Source organism: Enhydra lutris, unplaced genomic scaffold (genome assembly GCF_002288905.1).
Source record: "Enhydra lutris kenyoni isolate GAN:26980312 unplaced genomic scaffold, ASM228890v2 scaffoldscaffold1, whole genome shotgun sequence".
Taxonomy (NCBI): Eukaryota; Metazoa; Chordata; class Mammalia; order Carnivora; family Mustelidae; genus Enhydra; species Enhydra lutris.
This window is the reverse complement of record NW_019154085.1, coordinates 14655928-14682465: the sequence shown is the minus strand read 5'-3', so window position 1 is coordinate 14682465 and position 26538 is coordinate 14655928. Positions and strand designations below refer to the sequence as shown.

The following is a 26538-nucleotide window of genomic DNA, read 5'->3' as shown; positions in this document are numbered from 1 at the left end:
AAAATTATCTGAAAAAGAACCTAATTATTTGAAGATTATTTCAGGTTCTATGAATGTTAACTCAGGCAATTTTACTGCTGTATCTCAAAAATCACTTATAATTAAAGGAGAATGTTTAAAACTGTCATATTTCTATCCACCTCTACCAAATTCAGAAAATACGGATTAAATAGCAAGACTTCAGTTAAGAAAGTGTTTCAAGTTTCAGGTGGTCTAACTTATTTAAGGTATACAATTCTCACCATCCCAATGAATCACATGGTTAAATGACCACAGGTTGTTTGCAACCCCAGTTCCTCCTTTCCTAGGACTTCAGTACAGAGGTGTTCTTTTTCTCTAAGAGAAAGTCCTCTAACCATGAGGTCATTCTCCCTTATTTGTTCAGGATGGCAAAGCTTCTAGCCAAACTGACATCTAAATGAAAATGATGAGAATAAATTTAACATTTCCTATGTGGCAATTAATTCTCACAGTGACCCAAGTGTGGCACAGGGCGGTTAATAAGTAGCTGAGGCATTCAGGTTGGAGAGCCCCCATTCTAGAAAGGTGAGTGAACTGAAAATATCCTCCTTTCATTACCATTGCTTTCCAGTAAAATATTATTTTTCCGCTTGCAAATGTTTAAATACTTTCTCACAGGCTATGGTTGCTTTCAACACCAGGTGCCTACTTAATTGCAGCGCCTCTTTAAACAACGCAAAGTAAAACTTAAGTTGTTTTCACCTGCACACATACCGCTCTGCCCACAAATTCTGCAATCCAGTTTTGCCTGATTCTAAACTGCTGTCTCTTTTAGTCCCCCTCTTGCAGTTTTGGCGAAAGACTTAAAAAAGTAACTTTGAGTTCTAGATAGCATCTCTCCCTCCATCCTCCCACAGCGAAACAACTAAATTCAATTAGAGTAATTCTCCGGACCATTTAGAGTTAGGCATAGGCCTTTAGGTAACTTCAAGACCGGGGGGGGGGGGAGGCAAACAGCGTAGGAGAATGTGGGGGAGGACGCCTTTCCCCTCCTAATCAGAAGATATAAAAGGGCTCCTAGGGAGGAAAAAAAAAGGCAAAACAAAAAACACAAAACCTATAAAGCGGGGCTCTTGGCTGTGCGAAGGACCACACACCAGGCGCTCCCGCCCAAGGGGTCTGGGTGCTTCTCCGCGGCGGTGGCGTGTCCTGGGGCTCAGCAACCCTTTTCCTGACATTTAATCTCCACCTTCTCCAGCCTGCCTTCCCGAGGCCCCCCGACGCAGTCCCGGGAGGGGGTTATGGGCCTCATCGTGCGGGGCCCCTAAAAGGCCCCGAGGCGGGGCGCTGAAGTCACCACCAGGGCCCGACTACCGCAGGAGCCAGCGTTGCTCAGGGAGCAGGCTGGTGAGGAGGTGACGGGTGGAAGAGGCAGGAGGAAAGAAATGGGGGTTGGGAGGTAGCGTCCCATTCGTCGGCGCGGACAACTCGGCCAAACCCCCAACTCCCCCAGTCCCGCCGCTTCCGAGAGCCCTACAGGGCGAGGAGGGAAGTCCACGAGGTGCCAGAGCGGAGGGGAGAAAATTCAAAACGAGTCTACTCAACCTCGTCTTGGCTCCGAGGCCCTGCCATGGAGACCAGCACAATGCGCAGGCGCATCCTTCTGAGAGCGCGCAGCGCAGTCCTGGGAGCGCAGTCCACTATCGGCCACCGTCGTCCGTTTCCTTTTTTTTTTTTTTTTTTTTTTTTTTTTGTAGCCCGGACTCTCACCTGGATCTAAAGCCTGGAGCTAGAGGCAGGAACCCTCCGAAACGCTCGATAAAGTGAGGTTATGATTGGGATTATGCGTAAGAAAATAAAGCCGTAAAGTCTTTCATAAGTTAAAGTTGAAGGCAGAGGAAATATAATAGATATCTGGCTAGAACTGGAAAAATTAAACGCAAGATATCCTGAGGGCAGCGTGGCAGAAGACTACAATTCCCAGTGGTCACGGCGTCTGAGAAGCGCAGCTTTCTGGGAGTGGTAGTGTCTAGGGACTGTGTTTGAAGTATCGGTTCTGACGACAACCTCTTAAAATTAAGAAGAGATAGAAACAGTTTGAATTGGGCCTTTCTGTATCTTCATAATCGATCACAGGCCTAAATATATTTAAAGAAATAAAGAAATTTTTAAAAACTTAGGGACACTCCGCCTTTAAACCTATGCTTCTCTAATCGATGATTCCTAAATCTAGGAATAGGTAGTTGATGTTTGTGGGCTGGGTCTCTCTCTGTCGGAGCAGCCTCGTGGTTGTCTCGTTGCTGTGGAGGCCGGAGGAAGGAAAGCGGAAGCCCAGAAGACTGCATCTTCTCGCGTACCCGTGCAAGCTAACGTTGAGCTGCCTCTTTTTGTAACAGACCAGAGCGCCTGTTGCCTATTACCACTTACGCTTCTGTAGACAAGTCTTGTGGGTACTCCTCGCCATGGCTCAGCTCCAGACACGCTTCTTCACTGACAACAAGAAGTAAGTAAGCGTCCTTTTCTTTCCTCTCCTCTCGCTTCCCTAGGATCCTTACCAAGAACTCCTTCCGTGTGACTTTGTGGCGCCTCATTTGTCTTTGCTCTCAATTTCTCCCCGCCTTCCCCCCCACCTTTTTTCCTGTACTCCTGTCTTGAGTGAGTTTTCCACTCGATCGGAAGCTATACCTTGCCAGTTTTTCTCCGGGATCGACCTCTGAGATCACAGATCCTTTTTTTGCCTAGCTTCTCAGGCTGTGGGTAATTTGAATTGCGAGTGTAGAGGGATCTGAAGAGCTTCAGGTTTGCTTCCTGAATGAAGCACATACGTAATTTTAAAAATGAACAGTGGACCTAACTGTTACAGGCTGCCTGCTAGTGGTGTTTCACCGTTTCTGAAAACACAGGTTTATTTTCTTTTTAAGTAGGTGATCGACGATTCTTTTCTGAATCAGGCTAGAAAGTGGAGCTCTGATTAGGGGGATGGTAGAACTGGTTTTTGATAAAGACTGTAAAGTTAATTAAGTTGGTTACAGGTTTGTGTATTTATATATATGCTTACACATGTATGCGTGTGGGTATATATGTGTGTGTGCGTGCATATGTGTGTGTGTGTATGAGCATTTTTGCTAATGGTCCCTAGGTCAGTAGCATTCGTTTGAAATCTAACTGTTTTCAGTCTTGCAGTGTATATAATACTATTACTTTTTCTTAGTGTCTCTTCAGCTACAGTGTAAGTTTTTTGATGGTAGGGGACTGTGAATTATAGTTCTTGAATTGACTGAGTCAACAAATGTTTGTCAAGTTCTTCCCATGCTGATGATATGTAATGAATATTTGTTGTATGAACAAGCTAATGTCAGTGGTAAACTAGAAAAATTCCACCTCAATTATGATTATGTCTTTGGTTCTTTTTAGCTTTATGAGTTGACTGGGTAAGTCATATTCACTCCTCTTGTATTTTTGCTTACAGGATACATAAATTGTATTATCAATGCACATGAGTGTTTATACTAGGTCTAGATACTTTTTAAGGAAGGTGGTACAATAGCATGAACACTGTATTTTTTCTAATTGAAATTTTTATTGAGATAATCATTGATTCACATGAAGTTTAAGAAATAATAGACCACTATGTTTTAACACCTGAGGTAAATGGATAAACATTATATATACATTTGTGTGTGTGTGTGTGTGTTTTTAAATTCTTCAAAAAAGGTAACAAAACCTAAAAATTAAGTTCTTGCTTCTTATACATAATATGTTCTGGTGAGTAAAATGGGGGGGTAATTTTTTTACATATATATGTGTATGACTTACATAAACGTGTGTATGAATTATGCTACTTTCTCCCCCTCATTTTACTGACCAAATAGTAAGCGAAGGGAAAAACCAAAAACTTTTTGGGAGTGTTTTCTCTTTTTTAAGATTTATTTATTTATTTTGGAGAGAGAGCACTTTTGTGCAAGTGGGGGGAGAGGCAAAAGGGGAGAGGGAGAGAATTCCAAGCAGACTCCCCACTAAGCATTGAGCCCAATGCAGGGTTTGATCTCACCACACATGAGATCATGACCTGAGCCAAAACCAGGAATCAAACGCCCAACGAAATGAGCCATTCAGGCACCCCCAGAAAAACCTAACACTTTAATTCTAGGTTTTGTTACCTTTTGGAGAATCATTACTTACATTTTTTTTTTTTTTTTAAGATATAATACATATAACTGTAGCCTTACTACTCAAAGTGTAGTTTGAAGTTTAGCAGCATCAGCATCACTTGGGAGCTTATTAGAAAAAGCAGAATCTAAGATTCCACCTCAGACCTACTGATTGAGAATCTACATTTTAACAAGATCTGAAGCACTCTACCTCATTGTGGCAAAAAGATTTATTGTATCATGTCTTGGTGAGCTCCTGGATTCTACCTTATCATCTTTTGAAACTTTTCCATTCCCCATGGCTAGGGCTTTAAATCAGGCTTTAGACTTTTTTTTTCTTACAACAACTTTCTTGAGATGTAATTCACATACAACAGAATTCACACTTTTTTTTTTTTAAGGTTTTACTTATTTATTTGACAGAGAGAGAGAGATCACAAGTACGCAGAGATTCAGGAAGAGGGGAGGGGGGAAGCAGATTCCCCACCAAGCAGGGAGCCTGATGCGGGGCTCGATCCCAGGACCCTGAGATCATGACCTGAGCCAAAGACAGAGGCTCAACCCACTGAGCCACCCAGGCACCCCCAGAATTCACACTTTAAAGTGTCCAGAATTGGGGCACCTGAGTGGCTCAGTCACTTAAGCATCTGCCTTTGACTCAGGTCATGATCCCAGACTCCTGGGATCCAGCCCCACATTGGGCCTCCTGCTCAGTGGAGAGCCTGCTTCTCCCTGTCCCTCTGCTGCTCCCCCTGCTTGTGCTCTCTCTCTCTCTTTCTCTGTTAAGTAAGTGAATAAAATCCTTCAATAAATAAAAATAAAGTGTCTAATATTTGCAAAATTGCACAACCATCACCACAATTTTAGAACATTTTTCACCACCCTTTAGCTATTACCCCCTAATCCTTCCAACCTGAGCCCTTGACAACCACTAATCTTTCTGTCTCTGGATTTGTCTGTTCTGAATTTCATATAAAAGTGATTATATAGTGGTGCCTGGGTGGCTCAGTCGGCTCAGGTCATGATCCTGGGGTCTGGGATCTAGCCCTGTGTCAGGCTCCCTGCTCAGTGGGGAGTCTGCTTCTCTCTCTCTCTCCCTCTGTGTGTGCAGTCTCTCCCTCTAGCTCTTACTCTGTCTCAAATAAATAAAATCTTAAAAAATATATATATATATATGTAGTCTTTTGTGACTGGCTTCTTTCACTTTCTTAGGATGATGTTTACAACGTTCATCCATTTTGTAATATGTATCAGTACTCATTCTTTTAAGATTTTATTTATTTATTTGACAAATATACACACAGCGAGAAAGGGAACAGAAGCAGGGGGAGTGGGAGAGGGAGAAGCAGGCTTCCCGCCGAGTAGGGAGCCCAACTCGGGGCTCAATCCCAGGACCCTGGGATCATGACCTGAGTCAGAGGCAGACGCTTAACGACTGAGCCACCCAGGCTCCCCGTCATTCTTTTTTGTGGCCAAATAATATTCCATTATATGGATATGGGATACCAAATTTTTTTTCCAATTTTTAAGTTGATGGACATTTGGATTGTTTCCACTTTTTGGCTATTATGAGTAGTGGTGATGTGAACTTTTGTGTACAAGGTTTTGTTGTTGTTTTAAAGATTTATTTGTTTGGGGGAGGGAAGAGTGAAAGTGAGCAGGGGAGAGGGGCAGAAGAAGAATGAGAGTCTTTAGCAGACTCTGAGCTAGGCCTGGAGCCTAACATGGGGCTTGATCTCATGACCTGAGATAATGACCTGAGCTGTAACCAAGAGTCTGTTGCTTAACCAACTGAGCCACCCAGGCGCCCCTGTGTACAAGATATTGTGTGGTCATGTATTTTCATCTCTCTCGGGTATAGACGTAGAAGTGGAGTTGCTGGATTAAATGGTAGCTCCATGTTTAACTTTTTGAGGAACTGCCAGGTTTTCCCAAAGGAACTGTACCATTTTACATTCCCATCACTAATGAATAAAGGTTTGAATTTCACCACTTCCTCACCAACACTTCGTTCTTTTTTATTATAGTTATTATAGTGACTGCTAACTGATATTGTATGTTTTGATTTACATTTCCTTGATGAATAATGATGTGGAGCATCGTTTTCATGTGCCTGTTGGCCATTTGTCTATCTTCTTTGGAGAAATGTCTATTTCAATTCTTTGCCTGTTTTTTAAATTGTGTTGTCTTTTTATTACTGAGTTGTAAGTGTACTTTATATATTCTAGATAAAAGTTCTTTGTCAGAAACGTGATTTGCACATATTTTCTCCCATTCTCTCTTAGAATAGTTTTGTAATTTGACCCTTGGTGTGTGTTCCTCTAATCCAATCTTGGCAGTGCTGCAAGGAAGAGCTAATGAAACAAAATTCCAATGATATTATTCTTTAATTAGGACTACTACAGTGGTACCTCACTGCCTAGAGAAAGAAGTAAAACTATTTCACATGCTGGATTAACCATTCTGTGCACATCTTCTTAACCTTACCTTTGGTCACTGTCTAGAGCAAAATCACACTTTGTGAAATAGGCTGGGTTGGCAGTTTAGTAACTGTTAGCTATTGGTTACTGCTCTTCCTGCTTTTCTGCACCCCTTCTGTCTACCTCTGTTACTGACAAAGTCACTTTACAGATGTAACTTAAGAGTGATCTTCCTTGTGCATTCTTTTATACCCTGTTTTTTTATCCTTTGGTTGAAATGACCTACAGCTTCTTTGTTCTCCCATTCTGTATATCACTTATGACATTATTCTTATGTACTTTTTTGTATTTTGATTACCAGACTCTGACCCTTTCTGAGAACAGAGATCATGTCCTAATTTATTTTTGTTAACCCCATTTAGCAAAATGTCTGGCATGTATTAGATACCATTAAATACTTGTTGAATGAATAAATGCACATTTGTTAAAATATCTGTAGTTTGACGTTGACGTATCATTTCCTTTTTACAGATACGCGGTAGATGATGTTCCCTTCTCAATTCCTGCAGCCTCTGAAATTGCTGACCTTAGTAACATCATCAATAAATTGCTGGAGGCCAAAAATGGTGGGTATAAAGACTTTGAGAAGTTAGAAGAGGGTGCGGTGCCACGAACTACACTAAAATATATCACATTTTTATTTTATTTCCTCCTTTTTTGGCCTTATTTTATGATACTGTATGCATTTTGTAATGGTAAAAGTTATAAACTGTAACATGGGTTTCCCTGCTGCATGATGCTTTTTCAAGTGCTTTGAAATACAAGTTTTTGGAAAAAATTATTTCAGTTTAATTTGTTTTTAAGACAATATGGTGATTGAGATTTGGGAATAATATTTTAGTGTAATAGTTATGACATTGTGATTGTGCTAGGAAGGGCTTGGATGGGTAGACATAGAATAAGCATCTAGGTGCTTGGGTCTTACTTAAGAGCTATGCTTATACAAAGCAAAATGACAATGTCACTATTTGAGTATTTTGTGTAATAACAGATGACAATATTAATACTGGTATTTTTTCAAGTATTTAGAATTCATTGAAAAATTAATGATAAAGATTTATAAAGGGTATCAAGTAAAACATTTAAAAAATATAAATATTAAATATATGCTGTTGTGTGAAAATAAATTATTAGCCCATAAAATTAATATGAACAAAGTATGCAAAAATATTGATGAAACAAGATTGGTCATGGGTTGATAATTGTTGAAATTGGGTGAGAGGTATGTGAAGGTTTATTATTCTCTTCTTTTGCTTATGTTTGACATTTTCTATAATCAGACTTTTTAAAAAATTGATGAAACCATACATAAAATAGAAGATTTAAACAGAAAAATTGAGAATAACATAAAGCATGATCTTTAAAAATAAAACTTGTCTGAGCACCTGGGTAGCTCAGTTGTTTGAATGTCTGCCTTCAGCCCCAGTCATGATCCAGCCCTGGGATGGAGCCCCACCTCCACCTCCCTGCTCAGCAGGGAGCCTGCTCCTCCCTTTTCACTCCCCCTCCTTGTGCATGTTCTCTCGCTCTCTCTCTCTCTCTCTCAATATCTCTGCCAAATAAATAAAATCTTTAAAAATATAAACTTTAAAAAAATAAAAATATTCTTGCTTCTAAATGGTGATGTCATTGACAAGTTTTGTTTTTATTTTATTTTTTTAAAGATTTTATTTACTTATTTGAGGGAGGGAGAGAGCAAGTGGGTTGAGAGGCAGAGGGAGAAGCATACTCCCGCTGAGGGGGGAGCCTGATGCCGGTCTCTATCCTGGGACTCTAGGATCATGACCTGAGCCGAAGGCAGACACTTAACCTACTGAGCCACCCAGGCGCCCCAAAGCAAGCATATTTTTAAACAGATGTTTCTGATACTTCAGCGTTCTTTTGATTCTACCCTAGCTGGAGGAATGGAGAGGTGAGAGTTAAAAACTAATGCCTGATTTTTCCCCTTCTCCATCTTCAAATAGTCCCATAATTTTTTTTGTTAAATGTGAGATGATGTTTTGTTTTGTTTTCCTTTCCTTTTCTTTTCTTTTTAGTAATCTCTACACCCAGTGTGGGTCTTGAATTCATGACGCCTAGAACAAAAGTCTCATGGTCTTCCAACCCAAGCAGCCAGGCATTCCTGAAATGTTTTTGAACAACTTTTTTTTTTTTTTTTTTTGGTGGGGCATGTGGCAAGGTCTGCAATGTTTTCATTACTAGCAAGCTGTTGTTTTTCATTCAGAGCTATTCATGTAACATTTCCCATTGGTCTTTGTCTTTACTTCCATCTGTTGATGTATAGAGATTTTGATACATAGTTACTTCTAAATTACCAGACTATCATATATTCTTATTGAAAAAAATATCTCAACTATAATAAGAATAATTCTCATAACAGGGGCGCTTGGGTGGCTCAATTGGCTAAGCCTCTAATTCTTGATTTCAGCTAGGGTCATGATCTCAGGGTCATGAGATTGAGCCCTGTGTTGGGCTCCTTGCTGGGTGTGGAACCTGCTTGGGATTCTCTCTCCTTCTACCTCTCCCCACCAACTTGTACTTTCTCTCTTTAAAAAAAAAAAAAAGAAGAAGAAGGGGCACCTGAGTGGCTCAGTGGGTTAAAGCCTCTGCCTTCGGCTCGGGTCGTGGTCCTAGGGTCCTGGGATCGGGCCCCGCATTGGGCTCTCTGCTCGGCGGGGAGCCTGCTTCTTCCTCTTTCTCTCTGCCTGCCTCTCTATTGTTTTAAAGATTTAGCCTACTTGTGATCTCTGTCTGTCAAATAAATAAATAAAATCTTAAAAAAAAAAAAGAAGAAGAAGAATTATTCTTGGAATAGATGCTTTGCATTACCAGTATATGGATGTTTGTTGTTGCCCAAACAGTTGCATATTTTTCTAAATTTGTAGAATGAACATTGGTTTCTTTTTTAATAAATTAAGTGATAAAGTCATTGCTCTTGAGTTGAAGACGCAAATGATGCAGATTTCAGATTTTTAAAAAGTAACAATCCAAATAATCAATGAGAGTTCTTTCAGAAGTATCCTAGCTAATAAATGCAGTAAAAATGAATTTTTAGCATTTTGTAACTCCAAGTGAAATAATGGGTTTAAGTAGTGATTATCAATAACTGATAAAACTATTAATTAGTTAAAAGACTGACAGAATATTATGATGGATGGGATAAGAGGGACATTATCAGAGCTGAGATACAGGTTTTTCACATCACAGAAAGAGATCTATCAAGATAATACACGTCCCGATGTGATGCGATAGGAGACACATAATACTGTGTGTAAATATTCTTACCCCCCCCCAAAAAAGCAAACCTGAAATCTAATCAAGTGTTTAGGTCTGCCTAGTGTACCGGACATGTAGGTGCTAGAGGAAACATGCTAATGGATACCATGGAGATGTCATCAAATCCAGTATGAAGACAGATGGCCTAGTTTCTTTTACAAATAAATGCCAAGGGATAAAAAGGAGGAGGGAAAAATGTTAAAGATTAAATAAGACATATTATTAATCAAATATAATGTGTGGACTTTGGATGCTGATTCTAAAAAACTTGCTGTAAAAAGACTTTCATGAAACAAGGAAGCATGAACATTGGCTATTTAATATTAAGAGGAATAATGATTAAATTTTTTAACATTGCCACTATTTTTTTAAGTCCTTATATTTTAGAAATACAAACTAAAGTATTTACAGATAAAATGATAGCATTGCAAGGGTTTGATTTTAAAATAAATCAGCAGAGGAGTGGAGTGAGGTATATAGATGATTGCCCATGAGTTGGTAATTGTCATAATATGTGATAGAGATGAGGTTTCATAACATTATTCCTACTTTTGTATATATTTGGAATTATCCATAGAATAAAAAGGTTTTTTTAAATAGAGGTAATTATACCAACACCACCGATAAAAAATTATACTGTTAGAAGAAAGTACTCTGTTCTTAAAAATCGGGGCGCCTGGATGGCTAGGTGGGTTGAGCCCCTGCCTTCGGCTCAGGTCATGATCTCAGGGTCCTGGGGTCGAGTCCCGCATCGGGCTCTCTGCTTGGCAGGGAGCCTGCTTTCTCCTCTCTCTCTCTGCCTGCCTATCTACCTACTTGTGATCTCTCTCTGTCAAATAAATCTATTTGAGTATTTTGTGTAATAACAGATGACAATATTAATACTGGTATTTTTTCAAGTATTTAGAATTCATTGAAAAATTAATGATAAAGATTTATAAAGGGTATCAAGTAAAACATTTAAAAAATATAAATATTAAATATATGCTGTTGTGTGAAAATAAATTATTAGCCCATAAAATTAATATGAACAAAGTATGCAAAAATATTGATGAAACAAGATTGGTCATGGGTTGATAATTGTTGAAATTGGGTGAGAGGTATGTGAAGGTTTATTATTCTCTTCTTTTGCTTATGTTTGACATTTTCTATAATCAGACTTTTTAAAAAATTGATGAAACCATACATAAAATAGAAGATTTAAACAGAAAAATTGAGAATAACATAAAGCATGATCTTTAAAAATAAAACTTGTCTGAGCACCTGGGTAGCTCAGTTGTTTGAATGTCTGCCTTCAGCCCCAGTCATGATCCAGCCCTGGGATGGAGCCCCACCTCCACCTCCCTGCTCAGCAGGGAGCCTGCTCCTCCCTTTTCACTCCCCCTCCTTGTGCATGTTCTCTCGCTCTCTCTCTCTCTCTCTCAATATCTCTGCCAAATAAATAAAATCTTTAAAAATATAAACTTTAAAAAAATAAAAATATTCTTGCTTCTAAATGGTGATGTCATTGACAAGTTTTGTTTTTATTTTATTTTTTTAAAGATTTTATTTACTTATTTGAGGGAGGGAGAGAGCAAGTGGGTTGAGAGGCAGAGGGAGAAGCATACTCCCGCTGAGGGGGGAGCCTGATGCCGGTCTCTATCCTGGGACTCTAGGATCATGACCTGAGCCGAAGGCAGACACTTAACCTACTGAGCCACCCAGGCGCCCCAAAGCAAGCATATTTTTAAACAGATGTTTCTGATACTTCAGCGTTCTTTTGATTCTACCCTAGCTGGAGGAATGGAGAGGTGAGAGTTAAAAACTAATGCCTGATTTTTCCCCTTCTCCATCTTCAAATAGTCCCATAATTTTTTTTGTTAAATGTGAGATGATGTTTTGTTTTGTTTTCCTTTCCTTTTCTTTTCTTTTTAGTAATCTCTACACCCAGTGTGGGTCTTGAATTCATGACGCCTAGAACAAAAGTCTCATGGTCTTCCAACCCAAGCAGCCAGGCATTCCTGAAATGTTTTTGAACAACTTTTTTTTTTTTTTTTTTTGGTGGGGCATGTGGCAAGGTCTGCAATGTTTTCATTACTAGCAAGCTGTTGTTTTTCATTCAGAGCTATTCATGTAACATTTCCCATTGGTCTTTGTCTTTACTTCCATCTGTTGATGTATAGAGATTTTGATACATAGTTACTTCTAAATTACCAGACTATCATATATTCTTATTGAAAAAAATATCTCAACTATAATAAGAATAATTCTCATAACAGGGGCGCTTGGGTGGCTCAATTGGCTAAGCCTCTAATTCTTGATTTCAGCTAGGGTCATGATCTCAGGGTCATGAGATTGAGCCCTGTGTTGGGCTCCTTGCTGGGTGTGGAACCTGCTTGGGATTCTCTCTCCTTCTACCTCTCCCCACCAACTTGTACTTTCTCTCTTTAAAAAAAAAAAAAAGAAGAAGAAGGGGCACCTGAGTGGCTCAGTGGGTTAAAGCCTCTGCCTTCGGCTCGGGTCGTGGTCCTAGGGTCCTGGGATCGGGCCCCGCATTGGGCTCTCTGCTCGGCGGGGAGCCTGCTTCTTCCTCTTTCTCTCTGCCTGCCTCTCTATTGTTTTAAAGATTTAGCCTACTTGTGATCTCTGTCTGTCAAATAAATAAATAAAATCTTAAAAAAAAAAAAGAAGAAGAAGAATTATTCTTGGAATAGATGCTTTGCATTACCAGTATATGGATGTTTGTTGTTGCCCAAACAGTTGCATATTTTTCTAAATTTGTAGAATGAACATTGGTTTCTTTTTTAATAAATTAAGTGATAAAGTCATTGCTCTTGAGTTGAAGACGCAAATGATGCAGATTTCAGATTTTTAAAAAGTAACAATCCAAATAATCAATGAGAGTTCTTTCAGAAGTATCCTAGCTAATAAATGCAGTAAAAATGAATTTTTAGCATTTTGTAACTCCAAGTGAAATAATGGGTTTAAGTAGTGATTATCAATAACTGATAAAACTATTAATTAGTTAAAAGACTGACAGAATATTATGATGGATGGGATAAGAGGGACATTATCAGAGCTGAGATACAGGTTTTTCACATCACAGAAAGAGATCTATCAAGATAATACACGTCCCGATGTGATGCGATAGGAGACACATAATACTGTGTGTAAATATTCTTACCCCCCCCCAAAAAAGCAAACCTGAAATCTAATCAAGTGTTTAGGTCTGCCTAGTGTACCGGACATGTAGGTGCTAGAGGAAACATGCTAATGGATACCATGGAGATGTCATCAAATCCAGTATGAAGACAGATGGCCTAGTTTCTTTTACAAATAAATGCCAAGGGATAAAAAGGAGGAGGGAAAAATGTTAAAGATTAAATAAGACATATTATTAATCAAATATAATGTGTGGACTTTGGATGCTGATTCTAAAAAACTTGCTGTAAAAAGACTTTCATGAAACAAGGAAGCATGAACATTGGCTATTTAATATTAAGAGGAATAATGATTAAATTTTTTAACATTGCCACTATTTTTTTAAGTCCTTATATTTTAGAAATACAAACTAAAGTATTTACAGATAAAATGATAGCATTGCAAGGGTTTGATTTTAAAATAAATCAGCAGAGGAGTGGAGTGAGGTATATAGATGATTGCCCATGAGTTGGTAATTGTCATAATATGTGATAGAGATGAGGTTTCATAACATTATTCCTACTTTTGTATATATTTGGAATTATCCATAGAATAAAAAGGTTTTTTTAAATAGAGGTAATTATACCAACACCACCGATAAAAAATTATACTGTTAGAAGAAAGTACTCTGTTCTTAAAAATCGGGGCGCCTGGATGGCTAGGTGGGTTGAGCCCCTGCCTTCGGCTCAGGTCATGATCTCAGGGTCCTGGGGTCGAGTCCCGCATCGGGCTCTCTGCTTGGCAGGGAGCCTGCTTTCTCCTCTCTCTCTCTGCCTGCCTATCTACCTACTTGTGATCTCTCTCTGTCAAATAAATAAATAAAATCTAAAAAAAAAAAAAAAAAAATCACCTAGCACACTGGAATACATGGCCTGATTATGCCATAGAGAAATTCTGGAGACACTCAGGCCACACTGGGATAAAAGGTACCTGTTTGTTTGGGGGTTTCGCATATACCTCTGCTGAAGTTACTTCATACTTTGTTATGCATTTTCTTTAGAGTTCCACAAACATGTGGAGTTCGATTTCCTTATCAAGGGTCAGTTTCTGCGAATGCCCTTGCTCAAACACATGGAACTGGAAAACATCTCCTCAGTAAGTTCAAATGTTTACCTGCTGTATTTTATGTCCAGTGTTTTCAGATAATGTGGAAAGCTTTTAGAATCACCTGTGTCTTTAGCAACCAAAAATTTTTTTTGATTATTGTTTTTTTCTAGAAATTTGAACTTTAGTTTTTGTGTATTCAGTTTTGAAATCCCCTCATCTGAAGGTGTATTCGGAAATGCAGGTGAACGAATATTGGAAGGAACTTTTGTATTTATGGAAGAATTGTCAAGAAAGGGAATAGCAAATATATGTTTACTGCTAATAAAGGTGTACAAAATGATTGTGTACATATAAAAACTTATGGGTTAGGTTATTGGGATTTAGAGTGGTTCCCCCTTCCTCTAATTTTTAAAATTCCCTTACTATTGCTTTTATAATTTATAATTGCTTTTATACTTTTAGACAGGTTTTAGAACTGTGATAAAATTACAGTTGATCATTTTAACCATCTTTAAGTGTATAATTCAGTGGCATTATGTACATTCATAGTAACATATATGCATCACTACTGTCCATATCCAGAACTTTCCCGTCATCCTCATTAAACAGAATGCTTTTATGATTTTGATTTTATTTTTGAAAGTTTCTTATATTCTCCCCTCCACCTACCCTGCACTTTTGGCGTAAATTTTCCAAGGTCATTAATGTTTTTAATAGTACTTTTAGGTCAGATAAAGTTTTTCATCTTCGCATGGCTCCAAATTTTCGGAGTTATGGGGGCACTGACATGAAGGAGACCTGTTAAACTGGGAGTCTTTTATTTTCATGGTGTATGATTTTAAAACTGTACTGCCCAATTGATTTCTGGTTATTTCTCTGTGACTAGGAAGAGGTTGTGGAACTGGAATATGTGGAGAAGTACACTGCTCCTCAGCCAGAGCAATGCATGTTCCATGATGACTGGATCAGTTCCGTCCAAGGGGCAGAGGAATGGTACAGCCGTATGAATGTTCTTCTATCCGTGCCACCTCCCTCAGTCTTTTTAAGTGTACTGTGTGAATATTCTTCTCTGATTGACTATGTTCTTTGTAAAAGTAGTTTTGTGATATATGTCTTGATGACCATGGTGAAGATCTTTCCATTCAGTTTATTTAAGAAGAAATATATCTATTAATGGGTTTTCTGTTCTATCTCAAGATGTTGTAGTGACATTTGTCAGTATATTGGGTAAGTCAAGTGTCTTAGGGTATTTGTTTTATTTGAGTGTGTTGCTTATTAGACCAAAGATATCATTTGTTTCACAGAAGGAGAAAAGAACTTTTATAGCCACAAATCTCCTAGCCTATTACCTTGAAGTTGCAGATCATGTTATTTTGGGACTAAAAAGGGCAGACTAGATTCGAGCAGGTATGGATGGCAAACCCTCACTGGCCATACTTGTAGAAAAGAACCTTGGTGAGTGAATCATAGTACAAGCTTCCTTCCTTCAAAGAATATCTTCCTGGAGTTGTTTCCCAAGTAATTTTTTTTACTGGTTTTACTTTTACTTAGATGATTTTGCTGTTTTTCTATTAAAAGTTTTACTGGTTAAGTACAAAGGACTGTTAGGCTTTAAAGTAAGTTCCCTGGGAGTTGTAGAGTTTACAACAGTAATGAAAATGAAATCTAGGGTTTTTCAGTTACATTTTTATTTTTAGGAGGTCATGAAAAGTCTAACATAACCTCTTCTAATCTATTCGGGTGTGTTTTGAAATCTTAGTCTTCACGCTAAAAAAAATATTAAGTATAATCCTGAAAGTTTACTTTGTCATTACTTTAGAAATATACCTGATTGCAAGTTTTGAAAAAGCTGCTTTTTGTATTTTATGGGATTTTTTTTTTTCTCTTCATAGGATCTTGACTGGTTCTTATGATAAGACTTCTCGGATCTGGTCCTTGGAAGGAAAGTCAATAATGACAATTGTGGGACATACAGACGTTGTAAAAGATGTGGCCTGGGTGAAAAAAGGTTAGGACTCTTTGCCTAAACTGAAAGGAATCCTGCATAGGAAATTGGAAATAAGCCATTTTCAGTGCTGGGGCAGAAAGGAGATGGTGTTGGAAGTGCCTCATGCCTCAGTTTTTGTGAGGTCTTCCAAAAATATAATGTTCAAGAAGAAAAAGATATGTAAGAAAATCTGTAAGTGGTAGAGTTAAATCCTTACTGACTTACAACAGATAAAATATACTTTCAAGTTAATACTGTGTTAAACTCCTATTTTATAGTATTTTTGAAGGATCATCCTTTTATACCATAAGTTACTTCTTTTTCAAAGATGGCTAATATCTTTCTCAACAACAAAAAATTCGATTCTTCAGTTTCAGAACACAACGTATTTTAAAATTTTTGTACTAATTTGTTCTTATTCTTCTCTTCTCTCTTCAGATAGTTTGTCTTGCCTACTACTGAGTGCCTCTATGGATCAGACGATTCTCTTATGGGAGTGGAATGTGGAGAGAAACAAAGTGAAAGCCCTGCACTGCTGCAGAGGTCATGCCGGAAGTGTGGATTCTATAGCTGTTGATAGTACGGGAACTAAAGTAAGTAGCTAGTGTGTTGTACTAGTTGTACTAGTACTAGTACTGTTGAATTAAAATTTGAGCTTCTTACTCAAAAATTTTTTTCTTCGTGTATTCATTGTGATAGTCCTACTTTCATAATAGTTGATAATTAGCAAATATGATTTTGAACCCAACGTAAATAATCTTAAAGGAAGAGATATAAAGATTTACTTCCTCAGTCTGGGTTTCTCTAGTTTAGACCTTATATAAACTGCAGAAATTTTATGAAATCAGGTAAACAAGGGGTGTAACATTCTTTAATCATAGTGATTGACTTTTTTTTTTTTTTTAAGATTTTATTTATTTATTTGTCAGAGAGAGAGAGAGGGAGAGAGAGCAAGCACAGGCAGACAGAATGGCAGGCAGAGGCAGAGGGAGAAGCAGGCTCCCCGATGAGCAAGGAGCCCGATGTGGGACTCGATCCCAGGACACTGGGATCATGACCTGAGCCGAAGGCAGCTGCTTAACCAACTGAGCCACCCAGGCGTCCCATAGTGATTGACTTTTAGTCTTCGAGCTTCTCAGTGCTGTCATCAATTGAAAATGTCTAGTTGATCATCTAAGCCTTAGTGTACGTTAAGGTTAGTGTTAATAGAGGTGGTTTTACTAGTATTGCTGATTTACTCTATCATGACAAAATGGTCCAAGTTAGTTAAAAGGAAACAAGCCTGAGTGCAACACTGTATGGCTTTGGAAGGGTTACAAATTCTCTTGCCATTTGAGAGTTCCCTAAAGCACATTGAAAATTTTGGATTGAGGAATGTTTCTTCGCTGTTTCTTTGCTAGTTAGCATAACAGAGGACATTTCATGCATTCGAGGTAAAGATTTATGATTATTCATATTGAGCCATAAATAAGGTTTACATATTGTCAAGTCAAAACCTGAATGAATTAGTCATATTCTATCTCTTGGCCATAAGAGATAGAAACTCATCTTGAACATTTTTCAGCTTAAAAGATTGTGAGATCCACGAAGAAGTGAACAATCACATCACCAGCATTTGGGTCTTAGGAACCAAAGGAGTTGAGCTTGAATGTGGCCAATATTTCCCCCCAACCCCATCTCCCTAAGTTGACTTTATTCTCTTTCACCTCAAACTGGCTTTTTCCATGTGGCAGTAAAACCTGGCTTTCAGTATTCCTAGGTTTTACATCCTATACCATCTGTGCCTGAAAAAAGACTAACTTCAACTCTCTGGAACACAAGTTCTCCAAAAAAGGTCCCAAAGGAAGAAGGGACATGTGTGCACAGTGTAGACCAGCTGTCCACCTCAGTCTAAGCACCATAGCCAGGGTGCAGGGCCATGTAACAACAGCAGCTCCTTCCGTTGCCAGGAGATTGAGGATACAACTTTGAGGAGACTAGGAAGCCGTGTAGATGATACCATAATAGTAAAGGACTTAAGAACAAAGTAAAGATTTTTTAAGTTATAAATAGAAAAAGAAGGCAAATAATATGGTAGATTATGTTACATACTTTTTTTCTCTTTATATATATCTTTTTAGTTTTGCAGTGGCTCCTGGGATAAGATGCTAAAGATCTGGTCTACAGGTAAATACTTGTTGTACTTTGATTTGTTAATGGAGTTTCAGGAATTTCAGCGAAAGACAATTTAACACAGATTTTTCCATAAACATGGACCCTAGCTTTTGAGGATACAGATAAAGGAGCATGTAGAGAAAAATTAATATACTTCTTTAAACACATTTAAAAATGTGTTTCTGTCTACCACCCTCTTATTTATTGAACCAAGTCACTGAATTGCTGCAAGTAACCAACAACATGATTGATACAGTAGGACATAACTGCCTTAGTTCTCAGAGTTCTCGTATTCTGGAACCTGGCAATTGAAATACCTTCTGAGTCATTTTGATACACTCCAATATTAGAGAAATTTCTTTTAAGAAATTTAAGCTTTTAAGAAAGTTAAGCTGATTTACTTAAAAAAAAATTTGAATGCAGTTTTACCAAACTTAATTTTTTAACTTTGAAAACATAGAAGGAACAATTAGAGGAGAAAGAGTTGGAGGAGGGAGTCTTAGAGGAAGGTGCCTTGACAATAGTGAGGAGGAAAGAAGGGGAAGACCCACAGATATTTAAATGAAAAAGAACTAATAGTCTAGAATTATTTAAACAGGTAAACAGAGCAAAATCGCTGTTACTTCTGAGGGAATCGCTGTATTACGGTATAATACCCGAAATACAGTTCACAAAGTAGACTTGAGGGAATCAAGAAAAGCTTGAGCAGTGTCAGGTGGCGGGAAACATGGAAGTCATTTCAGAAGATTTCCCAGTAATGCTTAAAGCAAACAGTTTCTTTTTTTTTTTTAAGGTTTATTTTATTTTATTTTTTTTAAGATTTTATTTATTTATTTGTCAGAGAGAGAGGAGCAAGAGTGAGCACAGGCAGACAGAGTGGCAGGGAGAGGCAGAGGGAGAAGCAGGCTCCCTGCCAAGCAAGTAGCCTGATGTGGGACTCGATCCCAGGATGCTGGGATCATGACCTGAGCTGAAGGCAGCTGCTTAACCAACTGAGCCACCCAGGCGTCCCTTAAGGTTTATTTTAGAAAGAGAGAGAGAGTACGCAGTAATAGGGGCCAGGGCAGAGGGAGAGAGAATCTCAAGCAGACTTCCTGGCAGGTGTGGAGCCTGAAGCTCTGAGATCATGACCTGATCCAAAATCAGGAGTTGAACACTTAACGGACTGAGCCACCCAGGCGCCCCTTAAAGCAAACAGTTTTGAGGCAGAAAATTGTTTATTAGGATAATTTTTCCTTTCATGGAATATTTTACTGTCTGAAATACTTTTAATTCATTGTTAGAAAAGTGAAATAGTCATGAAAAATAAACATGCCTGGATTGTATCTCCTTTTAATGTGTTTGTTTAACCTTGCCATTCCTTCATAATACAAATGCAATTTGAGCAAACTATCCTACAACTAATGGTAAGCAGTATTTCATAGATATGGTAAAGTGAATAATCATAATGATGATCTTAAAGACATAGCAAAATATCAGACTGGTCAGACTTCAGGATTTTAGTGTACTCTTTTTTGCTTTCTCCTTTTGGAAGATTGATAACCCAACCTGGATATTGTTTTTACATATAAACTTCTATTAACCAGAATAAGGAGGAATATCCATTCCCTAACCAGTTGAGATAACATGGAGAAAACATATACCCAGAAAAATAAGAAATCTTTTAAGACTGTTGATAATCAGGGGGTGCCTGGCTGGGTAAGGTGGTAGAGCATCCAACTCTTGATCTTAGGGTCATGAGTTCAAGCCCCATGTTGGCTTGAACCAACATGTTCAAGTGTAGGGGTTACAGTCAATCAATCAATCAATCAAACTTTGCAATTAATATTTACCATAAATTTTTCACATATCAAATCTAATTCTCTGTGATACAGTTCCTACAGATGAAGAAGATGAAATGGAGGAATCCACAAATCGACCAAGAAAGAAACAGAAAACAGAGCAGTTGGGACTAACGAGGGTAAGTATTTTTGCACTAAGAGCTAAGAGTGATTTTTATATTTTTAAGGGGTTTAAAAAACAAAGAAGAACATACAACAGAGACTAGAGAGGCTAAAATACCCTCTGGACCTTTATGAGAAACTTTGCTGATCTCTGATAAAAGCCCCTCACATTACAGATGAGATGATAATATTTAAGGAGTTTAAATATAACAAAGTTATAAAAGTAGATTAACTGTCTCCCTTTTCAGAAATCTTTTCCTCTCTCCTTCATGTGTTCCTTATATTTAAGATAGACATAGTACCTAGTTTGGGGATTTTAATTTGAGAAAAACATTAGAGATTCTGGAGTACTAATAAATGAACCATGAGCATTATTTAAAGAGTGGACAATAGGTGTTGAGGAAAGGGTGAGAGTAACCTATTGAGATTCATTTACCTGGAGGAGTGAGGGAAAAAATGGCAGCACCTTGACTCAAACATAGATCTCTCTGACCCCAGAGCTTTTTCAGCTGACTTCTACATATGACATGTCCATATGAGAGAATTAAGTTAGGGTTAATATTAATACTTTTCAAAGTAAAAAGCAGAACAGATGAGAAAGCATCAGGATATAGAGGAAGGACTACAAACTTGGGAGTAATATTTGGGTTCAAACTTAAATCTGCCATGTATAAGCTGTATGACCTTGAGCAAGTTCTCTTTCTCCACTTCTTCATCTGTAAAATAAAAACACATACCTGGGGGCGTCTGGGTGGCTCAGTGGGTTAAAGCCTCTGCCTTTGGCTCAGGCCATGATCCCAGGGTTCTGGGATCAAGGCCCACATCGGGCTTTCTGCTCAGCAGGGAACCGGCTTCCTCCTCTCTCTCTGCCTGCCTCTCTGCCTACTTGTGATCTCTCTCTGTCAAATAAATAAATAAAACCTTAAAAAAACAAAACAAAACACGTACCTGTTTTGGAGGATTGTCGTAAAGAATAAGGCAGGATATGAAAGCTAAAGCATCTGACATATGGGCTTCACAAGTAAATAACTCCTATTATTGTTTCAATTATTCTAAACTGAAAATGCTTTCCCTTTTGGGTATCTTTTATTTCTAGACTCCCATAGTGACCCTCTCTGGCCATAAGGAAGCAATTTCTTCAGTTCTGTGGTCAGATGCTGAAGAAATCTGCAGTGCGTCTTGGGACCACACAATTAGGGTGTGGGATGTAGAGTCTGGCAGTCTTAAGTCAACTTTGGTAAGACATAAATTCAGTGATTCTCTGTTAAACTTTGAGCTTCTAAAGATGGTTATTTCTAGCCCACCATGGTTAAATGTTCTTTCCTCTTTGTTTTTCAGACAGGAAATAAAGTGTTTAATTGTATATCCTATTCTCCACTTTGTAAACGTTTAGCATCTGGAAGCACAGATAGGCATATCAGACTGTGGGATCCTCGAACTAAAGGTGAGTTCTGTAAATCACTGGTGGAGAAATATGTGTAAATAACATGTTTCTCCTCACACTAGAGATGTGCATAAAAAGATAATTTTCTACAAACATTGTTTTGGGTTCTGCCTACTTCTCTTCTAAAATTCAATAATTATTATCTTTTTTATTTTGTTCAGATGGTTCTTTGGTGTCACTGTCCCTAACCTCACATACAGGCTGGGTCACATCATTAAAGTGGTCTCCTACCCATGAGCAGCAGCTGATTTCAGGTTCTTTAGATAACATTGTCAAACTGTGGGATACAAGAAGGTAAATCCTATTTATAATCTACAAAGAAAATAACATTGATTACCTATTATATACAAAGAAAATGAAATGAATGCTGAAAAGATTATCCAGAAGCAGAAGGGTAAAAGAAAGGTTTTTGGTTTTATGACCTGAGTTGATAAATATTGGTATCAGAAAGAAAAGCCAGGGTCAAAGGGATTTTCTTTCTTTCTTTCTTTTAAAGGCTTTTTATTTATTTGAGAGAGAGAGAGAGAGACAGAGACAGAAGGAACAGAAGCAGGGGAGTGGGAGAGGGAGAAGCAGACTTACCTCTGAGCGGGAAGCCCAAAATGGGACTCAATCCCAGGACCCTGGGACCCGAGCCGAAGGCAGATGCTTAACAACTGAGCCACCTAGGCGCCCCTCAAAGGGATTTTCTTCATGTTGATAGGTTATTTTTTGCATTCTGAAAAAGATTATCTTTTTTTTTTTTAAAGATTTTATTTATTTATTTGACAGAGATCACAAGTAGGCAGAGAGGCAGGCAGAGAGGGAGGGAGGAAGCAGGCTCCCCACTGAGCAGAGAGCCCGATGTGGGGCTTGAGCCCAGGACCCTGAGATGTGACCTGAGCCAAAAGGAGAGGCTTAACCCACTGAACCACCCAGGTATCCCTGAAAAAGATTATCTAGAACCTTAATATAAATATGATATAGAAGGCCAGTGGTCTCTGAATAAATGGAACTATAATCAAATAATAAATCATATGGTAATAAAAAATTAAGTAAAAAATACATAATTTAAAAGATAAGTAGACATTAGTTTCTTTTTTGATACTGTTATATGTAGAGAGAGTACCCCCAATGAAATGCATATACAGTTTACTTACATATTTTTAGAAGTAGAATGGAGAGACAGTAATCAAATACATGTTTGTTGTTTGCCTAAATCAGTATTCTGACACCCTTACACTACCTTGTGCTGCATGATTTGTTAACATCTATAAGGCCGTTTACATTAAATTTTAGTTAGATACTTTATGTAGCAATTAGCATATAGTTTCTGATAATAATAGTAAGTGCTGTGAAGAAAATAAATCAGAGTAAGGGGATACTTCTTTAGGAATGGGTCTTCTTGAAAGTTATTTTCCAATGAACTAAACAATGGGAAGGTAATAGGCACGAATCATGGTTAGAGGGAATACCAGATAAGGTATGGAAAATCTTGGGGTGCCTGGGTGGCATTGTTAAGTGTTTGCCTTCGGCTCAGATCATGATCCCAGGGTTGTGGGGTCGAGCCCCTCATCAGGCTCCCTGTTCATCAGGAAGCATTCTCTCCCTCTCCCACTCCCCCTGCTTACGTTCCCTCTCTCAGTGTCTCTCTCTGTCAAATAAATAAATAAAAATCTTCAAAAAAAAAAAAAAGTGTGGACATTTTTGGCATGTTGGCAAAATAGCAAGAGGGCCAGTGTTGATGGAATGGAGTAAGCAAGAAGAGTGGCAGGAGGGGCGCCTGGGTGGCTCCGTGGGTTAAAGCCTCTGCCTTCAGCTCAGGTCATGATCCCAGGTTCCTGGGATCGAGCCCCGCATCTGGCTCTCTGCTCAGCAGGGAGCCTGCTTCCTTCTCTCTCTCTGCCTGCTTCTCTGCCTACTTGTGATTTCTCTGTCAAATAAATAAATAAGATCTTTAAAAAAAAAAAAAAAAAGAGTGGCAGGAGATGAAGTAGGTAGTGGTTATACTGAGCAGGACCCTATGGGCCATGGTAAGGAATTTGAGTTCCATTCTAAGTATAATGGGGAAGGCTTTGTGGGTGCTCTAAAGAGGTTGGAAGAATGGAAGCAGAGGGGTTCTAGGTTGGATTCTAGGTACATTTTAAAGACAGCTCTTTGACAGTATTGGCTCATGGACAGACTATGGAGATAGGAATCAGGGATAATGTCCATTATTTTCTGCCTGAGCAACTGGGTCATTACTAATGCAACTTACTGTGATGGAAAAGAGTAGAGAAACAAGTTTATGAGGGAAAAATCAAGAGTTTTGGTTGTTTTAAATTTATAGTGTCCATGAGACATACAGATGATGGGCATTGGATATGCATATCAAAATCAGGGCAGAAGTTTGGGCTAAAGATATAAACTTCAGAATTATCAGCATATATCTGGATGGACAAAGGATATATAAAGCCATGATTTGAGGATAAAAGAAAATCAAGGAAGTGTGAAAATGTCCGATTATGAATATTTATAAATAAATAGCATTTTTCCTGAATATTTGTTGTAGTAAATCTCTGTATTCTGCTAATGATAGGGGAAAATCAGGAGAGATGGTCAAGTAAATACTCAGGATCTTGGGATTAACTGGTTATTCGGGCAAGGATGATAAAGTCTATAAAGTTTTCAGAAAAATTACAATTAGTCATAAATGTTTTTTAATGTTGTAAAATGCATATAACATGGTAGTACTTTGATCTTTTAGTTGTAAGGCTCCTCTCTATGATCTGGCTGCTCATGAAGACAAAGTTCTGAGTGTAGACTGGACAGACACAGGGGTAAGAATTTACTAGTTATTTGGTAAAGAGGAAAAATAGAGAATCTGGTGTGTGTATTTAAGGAGTTACTAATTTCAATGTGGCTGATAATTAAAATTCTGTATTCTAAGTTTCCCTTAATATTACTCGTAAAAATCTCACATCTCAAAGAAGAAACAAATCTGTTCTTTATAATTAGTAGTAAAATTTGAAAATTTTGAAGCAGTTTTTTTCTCAAGTATTTTAATGAAATGTTTTAAGTCCATAAATTTGCTCCATTAAACCAATTAGTTCTAAGTATTTCCCACTTAAAAAAAATCTTGCAGAATAAGTCTAGACTATAAAATGTGCTTAAAGAATTAGTTTACTCATTTTCATATATATAAATATATAAAATATATTTATATATATTAGCTGTTATTGTTGAAGAATTCTTTCCAAATACAGGTCCTAGGGCTGCTTGAATAAGTTATAATATCCATTTACCTGCAAACAGTTAAGATACTCTCCTATAAAACTTTACTAAACAGGTAAAACTATATCACCCCTAAAACTTTTAAATTTTATTACATTTCTTAACAAATACCTCATAGAAAGTACAATAGCATATCATGCCTCAACCAAATTTAAATGATCACTTTTAAAGTTTTAATGTAGTGTATTATAATATGGTAGTGAAAATTGATGTAATTGGTCCATTTAAGTATTACTCTAAATGCGAGTATACTACTCATCCATAATTCCTTCTGTAATCAGAATCATCAGTATTTAACTATGTTTAACTATCATATGAAATAATTACATTTACTTACATATTTTTTTCTCTCCCTTTACACAGTTACTTCTGAGTGGAGGAGCAGACAATAAACTGTATTCCTACAGATATTCACCTACTACTTCTCATGTGGGGGCATGAACGTGAATGATAAATTTGACTACAGAGATTGTTTCTGTACATGAAATTGATAAAGAAGCCTCATATTACATCAGTGATGGTTCAGAAAGCAGCCTCTTTAAGTTTATACAATGTTTTCACCCTTGATAATAGCTATCACTGTATTTTTCTTTATTTTGTATTTATTATACAATAGTTTATGTTGTTAAAATATAAAACATGACCTGCCCTCTCTGCCATACTCTTAAAGCTAAACAGAGTTTTTTAATTTCCTTTCACAGGTATTGCTTTGAAGTAACATTTGCTTTTGAAATGCTGTAAAAGCATATATTAAAAATAGAGTAATTTCCCAGTAAAATAGAGATTTTATTTCTGTTGGGAAACTTAAGTTTTCCAATGTTAGCTGTTTAAAAAAAGTATCTTAAGGAAACTAATAAATTCTAATAGAGAAAAAATTAGAAATACAATTTGTTTTAGGTAAGATAAGTGATGTCTAACTATAATAAGACTTTGTGGGTATTCAGAACATTAAAACATGTAGATGCTGCCAATTAAGAGTTTGTTGACGTATTTTAAGTGAAGTATTAAAGATATGTTAAATATGTATTAAAGACTTATTAGAATCCTTTGTATTAAAGATATGTTAGAATCCTTTAGAAATTGCATACAGATTTCACGGTAACCAGGAATCTTTCTCCCCAGCCTTTCCTTGTATAGAATAGAATCTTTAGACAAAACCTTCCAGTCAGATAATAAACATTCTATAAATTTTATATCATTAGCATTTATCTTAATGCATATGTTATATACTAAATATTTAAAGTAAGTATCTTCTTAAAGTGTGACTTCCATCTTTAATGGATTGGTATCCTCAAGCAGAGCACTTCAGCCTCTAATATATGGAGAATATGGTTGGTCTCCTTACAGACTGTAATGCAGTGTATCTCATAAAATGTTCCTATCACAGAGGTCTAGGAAGTAATACATATACTTGGCTACAATTGAGAGCCAAATTAACAGTGGATTAAGCCAGTTAGGAGTTTAGTTCTCTAAGATGAAATCCAGAGGCAGACCAGGGCTGGGAGAATGGTTTCCTTCCACACTTTTAGGGACCCAGGCTCCATCTATCCTTAGGATATGATCCTCATCTTCACATAAGAGCTAGAGCCATAGTTATTATATCATTTCTTAAAAGAAATGCCAAAAAACCAGGGGTGCCTGGGTAGCTCAGTCAGTTAAGTGT

General features: G+C 37.6%; 2 protein-coding genes across 2 annotated transcripts in view; one reads left to right on the top strand and one right to left on the bottom strand.

Moving 5' to 3' along the window:
* LOC111153967 (calcium responsive transcription factor) overlaps positions 1–1647 on the bottom strand; it is a 104883-nt gene extending 103236 nt beyond the window's left edge. The window contains exon 1 of the mRNA XM_022513352.1: positions 1567–1647. The gene's annotated coding sequence lies outside the window, so the exon portion shown is untranslated. The remainder of the gene's footprint in view (positions 1–1566) is intronic.
* A 74-nt stretch (positions 1648–1721) lies between these two features.
* Positions 1722–25901, top strand: LOC111141512 (WD repeat domain 12). Its single transcript, XM_022494119.1, has 14 exons — positions 1722–1784; positions 2358–2464; positions 7064–7158; positions 14049–14143; positions 14982–15088; positions 15988–16103; positions 16521–16675; positions 18203–18248; positions 20111–20196; positions 21276–21416; positions 21518–21623; positions 21785–21917; positions 24349–24421; positions 25239–25901. The coding sequence occupies exons 2-14, from the start codon at positions 2424–2426 to the stop codon at positions 25314–25316; spliced, it is 1272 nt and encodes a 423-aa protein (XP_022349827.1). The 5' UTR covers positions 1722–1784; positions 2358–2423; the 3' UTR covers positions 25317–25901.
* The last annotated feature ends 637 nt before the right edge of the window (positions 25902–26538 follow it).